Here is an 8,935-nt window from a genome sequence, read left to right as displayed (position 1 = left end):
CCACCTTCTCATCTACCTAGCTAGTGTCAACCTTCTCACCTAGTTAGCTCGTGTCCACCTTCTCATCTAGCTAGCTAGTGTCAACCTTCTCACCTAGTTAGCTCGTGTCAGCCTTCTCATCTAGCTAGCTAGTGTCAACCTTCTCATCTAGTTAGTGTCAACCTTCTCATCTAGCTAGCTAGTGTCAACCTTCTCATCTAGCTAGCTAGTATCAACCTTCTCATCTAGCTAGCTAGTGTCAACCTTCTCATCTAGTTAGTATCAACCTTCTCATCTAGCTATCTAGTGTCAACCTTCTCATCTAGCTAGCTAGTGTCAACCTTCTCATCTAGTTAGCTAGTGTCAACCTTCTCATCTAGCTATCTAGTGTCAACCTTCTCATCTAGTTAGCTAGTGTCAACCTTCTCATCTAGCTATCTAGTGTCAACCTTCTCATCTAGCTAGCTAGTGTCAACCTTCTCATCTAGTTAGCTAGTGTCAACCTTCTCATCTAGCTAGCTAGTGTCAACCTTCTCATCTAGCTAGCTAGTGTCAACCTTCTCATCTAGCTAGCTAGTGTCAACCTTCTCATCTAGTTAGCTAGTGTCAACCTTCTCATCTAGCTAGCTAGTGTCAACCTTCTCATCTAGTTAGCTAGTGTCAACCTTCTCATCTAGTTAGCTAGTGTCAACCTTCTCATCTAGTTAGCTAGTGTCAACCTTCTCATCTAGTTAGTATCAACCTTCTCATCTAGCTATCTAGTGTCAACCTTCTCATCTAGCTATCTAGTGTCAACCTTCTCATCTAGCTAGCTAGTGTCAACCTTCTCATCTAGTTAGTATCAACCTTCTCATCTAGCTATCTAGTGTCAACCTTCTCATCTAGCTATCTAGTGTCAACCTTCTCATCTAGTTAGCTAGTGTCAACCTTCTCATCTAGCTATCTAGTGTCAACCTTCTCATCTAGCTAGCTAGTGTCAACCTTCTCATCTAGTTATCTAGTGTCAACCTTCTCATCTAGCTAGTATCAACCTTCTCATCTAGCTATCTAGTGTCAACCTTCTCATCTAGTTAGCTAGTGTCAACCTTCTCATCTAGCTATTTAGTGTCAACCTTCTCATCTAGTTAGTATCAACCTTCTCATCTAGCTATCTAGTGTCAACCTTCTCATCTAGTTAGCTAGTGTCAACCTTCTCATCTAGCTAGTATCAACCTTCTCATCTAGCTATCTAGTGTCAACCTTCTCATCTAGTTATCTAGTGTCAACCTTCTCATCTAGTTAGCTAGTGTCAACCTTCTCATCTAGTTAGCTAGTGTCAACCTTCTTATCTAGCTAGCTAGCTAACTCTCATTAAGAAAGCATATTACTGTTTCTCTAAACTTTAGCTGTGGGTAAAAGTATCGTTACCAATACAGCAATAAGTGTTACAAGTTCTCAAGTGTCCAGCTCTCTCAAAATGTTATTACCGGTAAATAAGGACAAAAAGTGGCAATAATGTTACTTGTTATGCAGACAAAATGCCACTGTGACTATTATATATTACAATATTAGATCAATAATACTGGTGCATCAATGTGTAAGCAGCACTTCATTGTTCTAGCTGACTGAGATGGAGCTAGTTTTAACTACTTTAGTAACGTTATTTTATAGGGTATACATTTATGTAGTTTATCAATCTGTAGGCTATGTATGGGTTCAACAAGATCAATTTCGAGGTGGTCATGAGATGATTAATTCTGCTTGACTCTGATCTTTCTGAAATATTGGATAATTGACCTCTGTTGGCCTCAAATGGGTATTTAAATGAAACTATCTGAGAGGTACAGAGGAGAAATCTGTCTTTGGTGGAACTATTAAAAACTAATAGGCATCTGAGACGTGACAAGGGGCCCCAAATAGACACTGCTTTTTTGTCACAAACCACTGGTTTAATATTTAACAATGCTTTGTATTTTATAGGTGCATATGTTTTTTTTAATGTATACTCTTAAGCTTAAAAGTATTTAGTCAAATAAATAGTATATATAGTATATAGTATAGTATAGTATAGTAAAAAGTTGGAACATTTTTACCTGAAATGTAGTGGAGCAGTAGTATAAATGGAAATACTCAAGTAAAGTACAAGTGCCTTAAATGACTTTTCACCCCTGAGGAGTAGTACAATCCTTTGATACCAGCCAATTTAAGAACAGAGACAAAGCTACAAAGAAAAGGAACATCTGTGGTACACCCTCAAGTCACTCAGTATTTATTTATACATTGCTTTATGCAGGGTTTATGTGACGCAGCATCAGCACACTTCATATTACTTCTTTCAAAACACTGTTTGCCCCTGGATTAGTCATATTTACGCTGGAGAGGCTCATTCTATAACCCATTGTGTAATGACAAATCGCTGCAGATCTTACGGCTCTGAACAATAAAAATGGGCCTTCCAGCCGTCTGTTTCAGTCAGGTGGTTTAGTTACTAGCAAACACGCCTCAACCTGCACCTTTCGGCAGTTTCCACATATTATTCCTCACATGTGAATAGCTGTTCATGAATTCTTATTTACACTCTATTCAAGTCAGTGTTGACAGGTTGACTTGCTGTGTACACATGAAATATTAATCCAGTGATCGTGTCGCATATAGCCTCCAATCAGGGTCCACTTTTGCCTCTCACCAGTCTGGTTTTATACAAGTGTTTCATTGTGAGAGGTGGAAGCGTTGCTTGTGTTTGCTGCAGATGAAATCAAAGATTTGATACACCGCTCCAGCAGAGTCTCTATAGTCCTGATCAGAAGAATGTTCACACTGAGGTGTAGAGGCAGCACAAAGATGGAGAACACACCCATGAACCCGATCATTACATTCACCCCTGGGCAGGGAAAAGCCCACTGTCGCCACCCACTTTGGCTCCTGCACTGTGAGTCCACATGTTCCTCCGTGATAAATGTCAGAGGTATACCTTTCTTTGCCCTTTCGTGCTCCTGTCGTCCTCTCGCTGCAGACAAACACTCTGGGGAGTTGAGGACAAAGTCTCCATGGTGATGCACCGACATCTGCACGCTGTTCCAGGAATACGCTCTGTGAACGGTGCAGCTGCTCTCTGTTTTCCCTGGGTCAACACACTGTGCTGGCTCAGGGTTTGGAGGCTTGGAGGGCGCAGACAGTGCTGGAACGATGTCTTGCCAGCAACTGTCGCCGTTATTGTTAACTCCATTTTTCTCTGTGTGTGTCCTTGCAGGGGCCCAGAGTCGACTGAGCAGACCTGTGCTCGTGGTCAGGAGGAGCAGGAGGAGGGAGAGGAAGGCCATACCCCAGCAGGGATTTAGAGTGGTGGACATGGGGCTGAACAGGGTGGGCAAACATCTGATGAGGGAGTTGGTTGTGTGCAAACAGACAACAGTCCACACCTCCTCCCGCTTCCATTGCCACCTGACATCGAGGGCGACGAGGACCCACACTGACAGGCAGCAGAGGTAGCTGACAGCATGACGAGACAACCTCTTTTCTTTGTCTTTGTTGTCTTTACTATCCTCCTCTTCTTCCGCAGTTACCTCCCAAACATAACGTTGTCCATCAGAGCCCGCCGTTTGGCTCACTGTCCTGTGAGCGACAACAGAGTGAGGCCATAGCAGTCTGGTCAGAGTTTCCACTGCAATCAGAGGTGTGGTCAGGAGCAGCACCACACCGTATGTGTGGCTGAGAAAAAGCAGGAAGCGCAGGGCAATGATATCACCCAGTGGGGTCAGCTCAGTTTGCCAGGATTCAAAGATGCAAATGAAACTCAGAAATACTGTGGGAGGAAAAAAAGATAACAAATTGTCAGTGAGTTAGGTGACTGGATTGGATTAGAGAATATGTGCATAGATGGTGGAGCTGCTCAGCTAATTAAAAAAAAAAAATGAAATGAAAGATCCCCTGAAGACATGTATTAAGAGATACATAATACTCTTCAAAAAGGGAAAAGGTCCAAAGTGAGCGGAAGTTCAAATCAGTGTGATGAAGGTGCTCTTTGGTGGGATACACAAAGGTTCAAAAAAGGGGGAGTCCAAAGCACTCTTCTGGCAAAAAATAAAAAGCCTTTATACAAATGGCTATTTCATGATGAAATGCTAAAAACAATGTTGGTACATGTTCAGATTGAGCTGAACACGGAAGAGTGCCTTGGACTCTCCCCTTTTTTTTTATATACAAAATACTCTGCTTGGAATATTAATTTATGTCTGATGTGTATTTTTTCAGACAAAAAATGTCAGAAATTCCTAAAATTGCATCTACTCCTTCTCCTTCTTTGAAAAATCCAGAATCTGTGAATATGCAAGTATTGCTCATTTCAAAAGTTGGACGTCTGGACACAATGATGTCTCCTACTTCACTGAAATGATTATTTTCATTATCAACTGAATAATCATTTGGTTTCCAAAATGTCAGAAAATGGGGACAAATGCCCATCACAATTTGTTCAAATTACTGGTTTTGTCCAGCCAATATTCAAAGAAACCCAAAGATATTCAGTTTATCACATAGGACAAAGAAAACTAGCAAATCCTCCACAAGTAAATGTATCAGCTAATTGTTTCACATCTAATGTCTTGAATGAAAAAATATTGTAACAATATCCACTTTGATATACTGTAATTACTAGTTAAACAACATCCTATTGAAATTCTTTTTGAACATTACAGGTGGTGTTGGTGAAGCTCCTGAGCTCATCTGTGTGGGTATGTCAGACTGGGAGCAGCCAGAGCAGAGCACCGTGGTGACCAGTACACCCTGTCATGTGCTGTTGCTCACCTGTGACCAGGAAGTCGGTGAAGACCAGGAGGCAGCAGCAGCAGAAGCTGACGGGACTGTAGGAGGCAGCCAATGAGGGCAGGAAGAGGAGACTGCAGGCCAGTTTGCACACACACAACACTGCCGCTCCTTCCAACACACCATCCATGGCTGCAACAACACAACACATACACGCAGGTCAACGTATCGAAATACTGGTTTTCTTTTTGCCTCGGGGTGGAGAAGCTCAGGAATGCCAGGCACTCTGCTGTTAGTAAACCCCCCAACAATGTTAGATATATCCGTATATAACGTTTTTACATGATCATTACACAAGTCAGTGAATCTCTCTGCCCCATGGCTGCAGATCAATATTTTTGTTGTTTACATTAGTAGTGAACCCTGGACCAGACAGCTGTTCACAGTCGATCAAAAATGAGCAAACTCAACAAAATAAGTTCACCTGTCCTCCTCTGTCAACATGATATATCTAAAATAATTTCAGAAAGTAATATTTAACACCAGCAATGAATACACAAATGCCATGAAACTCCTCAGTAATGTGTATGCAAGTGCAAATTTACAGACAGACTCTGTTGCTGTGATGTGACTGTAAATATGTCCACCTCCTGGCCATGATACTGTACAATCAGACTGGCTCAACCTGTCAAAACTATTCCATAATCTCTTATCACATGTCTACAGTGTGGAAATTCCAACTCAGTGTAACAGGAAACTATGAATCTAGATCAAAAACTGCTGTGAATTTCATTAGTTCTTACCTGGACTCACAGGAGCCTTCAGAGCAGCATGTCAATATGAGCTTCAAATGTTTCATCCGTTGTCTTCTCCTCCCCCTGTTGCTCCGCCCTCATGGGGATAATGACCCCCTCCTCCACCCTCGCCTCCCCCCCCCTCCTGTGCTCCCTGCTGCACCTGGCCTGTGTGGAGGTGAGAGAACATGTGCGCCTCAGAGGGTGTGGCAATGTTTGTACAGACAAGAAAACCTGTCTAACAACTAACTAACTAACTAACAGTGAGAGATGCAAAGTGCATGTCTGCGTGTGTGCCAAAATAAACTTGTTGACATCAGTGAAGGATACGCTGCATAAAAGATGTTTCATTTACACGGAGAATGTACAAACATTCCTGCTTTACACCCACCTTGTTCAAACTACAGTATGTTATTTCAAAGGTTACAGCAAATACACACATGCAGGGTGTTTCATGAAGCAGGATTAGACTCTAGATCACATAACACATAACAATATATTCCTTTCATGCTTTTAAATGCTTCATTTTAACCTCAGACCCTATTAAAATGCTATTTCCCATCGCTTATGATTCATAAATTATGATGATGATCGCTTTAATTTCCAGGATAGACAAGTAGGATAATCATATTTAATTTGAAATGTCCGGAAAAATCATCTCCGATTGACCTTATCCTAACTAATGTTCCTTATAAATACACAGCTGCATCTGTTTTTGCAAATAACATTAGTGACCACTGTGTAGTTGCCGCAGTTAGAAATACAAAAGTTCCCCAAAACCAAGCCACGCATCATGACATGAAATGACATGCATACAAAAGTTTCCCAAAACCAAGCCACGCATCATGACATGACATGACACGCATCATGACATGAAACATTTTACAGAACAAGTATTTTTTCATGATCTGTTTTACTTTGACTGGTGGAAAAACTAGCCTTATTGCTGATATTGAAACCGCCTGGAAATTCTTTTATGATGGTTTTATTGAAATTGTTGACAAGCATGCCCCCCTCAGAAAGTACTGAGCAAAAGGTCGAAACAATGCATGGTTCTCCCCAGATTTATCCAGTTTACTTCATGAGCGCAATGTGGCATGGGCAAAAGCCAGGAGAACAAGTCTTGACTCAGACTGGCTGCTCTTCAGGCAACTCCGTAATGCATGCGCAGTTGCAGTAAGAAAAGCCAAACGTGCTCATTTCCTCACTAAAACTTTAACCAATCGAAACAAACCCTTGACATTTTGGAAAACTATTAAATCTCTAGATGGTAATAACAATGGTATAGAGCTTCCCCCATGCATTGTTAAGGAGTCTCTTAAAATCTCTGATAAGACCAAAATGCTTGGTTGGTTTAATGAGCACTTCCTTGTTCGACTCTCTGAATATTGCTCATGGAAACTCTTCAACGGTTTGCTCTGACAGTCATGTTACAGTGGGTTGAACCTTTAATTTTAACCCGGCTACAGTGTCACAGGTTCGTAAAGACACGAACCTGTTAGACACCAGAAAATCGGCAGGTCCCGATAATTTGGAGCCTTACTTTTTAAAGCTAGCAGCTGATTTTACCCCACCAACATTGACACATCTTTTTAATCTCTCCCTGGATACAAATGAAATTCCCCATATATGGAAATCTGTTTTTGTACCACCTCTGCTGAAAGGTGGTGACCCGACTGTCCTAAACAACTATAGGCCCATTTCCAAGCTGTCTGTCCTGGTCAAGGTCTGGAATCTCTTGTGAGTGAAGTTTTTATTGACTAACAATATCTTATCTGATTTTCAATCTGGTTTTAGGAAAAAACACAGCACAGCAACAGCAGCCCTAAAAGTATTAAATTATTTTATTGAGTCTTTAGACGACAAGCAACATTGTGCAGCCCTTTTTATCGATTTATCCAAGGCTTTTGACACTGTAGATCACACAATTTTAATACAAAGACTGCAGTGAAGGACTGTCAGAACAAACTGTCCTTTGGTTTGGTAACTATTTATCAGGCAGATGTCAGTGTGTGCAGGCAGAAGGCATCACTTCCAGCTCCCTCAATGTAACTAAGGGTGTGCCACAGGGATCAGCCCTGGGACCAGTTCTTTTTATTATATATATATCAATAGTCTTGGTCAAAATGTTCCCGATGTAAAATTCCACTTTTATGCCGATGACACTGTGATTTACTGCTCTGCGTCTTCACCAGACCAGGCTCTCTGTCAGCTACAGCTCGCTTTTAATACTGTACAAAGCACCCTGTGTGGATTAAAACTTGTTTTAAATGCTGACAAAACAAAACTCATGCTGTTCACAAATGCAAAATCTAAGCCACTGAATCTCCCACCTGCCACCACTTTCCAGGGCTCTGAAATTGAGTTTGAATCTCAATATAAGTTGAAATTGGGTTTTTATTTTAGAAATAACTCTTGCTTTTCCTTCGAGGCCAAAAAAAGACTTGTCTCTGCCACCTTTATGTCTGTGCTGGACTACGGCGATGTTATATACATGCATGCAACTTCTCAGAGCCTACGCTCGCTGGATACTATCTTCCATGGAGCACTGAGATTTATTACGAGTTTTAAAGCCCTTACGCACCATTGCTCTTTGTATGCTCGGGTGGTCTGCCTTGTCCACCTATAGACTGAACCACTGGTGTGTTCTTATTTAGTTGCATTGTACATTATGTATCTATAAGGTTCTCCTGGGAGAACTGCCTCATTATCTGTTCTCCGATTACATCTAAATGTCAGATCACAAAACATTTTAATTTAGTTGTAACTTGAGTTCAAAACAAGCTTGGAAAGTAACTGGTTTGAAACACGATGCTCCTCACAGATGGAATGAGATGCGAAAAAACATTCATGTTAAAATCTCTTTTTCCATTTGAAGACTTTAAAACGAGAGCTGTCAATCGATTAAAATATTTAATCGCGATTAATCACGATTGTTTATAGTTAATCGCGAACAATCGCAAATTAATCACACTTTTTTTATCCGTTCAAAATGTACCTTAAAGGAAGATTTATCAAGCATTTAATACTCTTATCAACATGGGAGTGGGCAAATATGCTGTTTTATGCAAATGTATGTAGATATTTATTATTGGAAGTAAATTAACAAAACAAAACAATGACAAATATTGTCCAGAAACCCTCACAGGTACTGCATTTAGCATAAAAAATATGCTCAAATCACAACATGGCAAACTCAAGCCCAGCAGGCAACAACAGCTGTCAGTGTGTGAGTGTGCTGTCTTGACTATGACTTTTCCCCAAACTGGCCATGGCAGTTTTTCGTCGACGAAATTTGGCGCAAGTTTGGAACGTTATTTAACCTCCTTCTCGACAAGCTAGCATGACATGGTTGGTACCAATCGATTCCATTCTAGAGGAGTATGATACGATCAATCAAAAGCCCCAGAAATAAATGGACC

General features: G+C 41.0%; 1 protein-coding gene across 2 annotated transcripts in view; it reads right to left on the bottom strand.

The window, feature by feature from the left end:
* Positions 1-2,204: 2,204 nt before the first annotated feature.
* The window catches only part of LOC119495306, a 27,655-nt gene continuing 20,924 nt past the window's right edge, over positions 2,205-8,935 (bottom strand). Inside the window, exons 2-4 of one of the 2 annotated variants that reach the window (XM_037781673.1) lie at positions 5,523-5,681; positions 4,762-4,911; positions 2,205-3,760 (exon numbers count right to left, since the gene is read on the bottom strand). In XM_037781673.1, coding sequence (XP_037637601.1) covers positions 2,655-3,760; positions 4,762-4,909 — 1,254 coding nt within the window. In that variant the 5' untranslated portion in view covers positions 4,910-4,911; positions 5,523-5,681 and the 3' untranslated portion in view covers positions 2,205-2,654. Of the gene's footprint in view, positions 3,761-4,761; positions 5,502-5,522; positions 5,682-8,935 lie in introns of those variants that run through there. The other variant, XM_037781663.1, reaches the window with a different exon arrangement.

This window comes from Sebastes umbrosus, chromosome 1 (assembly GCF_015220745.1).
Source record: "Sebastes umbrosus isolate fSebUmb1 chromosome 1, fSebUmb1.pri, whole genome shotgun sequence".
NCBI lineage: Eukaryota > Metazoa > Chordata > Actinopteri > Perciformes > Sebastidae > Sebastes > Sebastes umbrosus.
The sequence above is the reverse complement of the archived record's forward strand: the minus strand, read 5'-3'. Positions and strand labels throughout refer to the sequence as shown.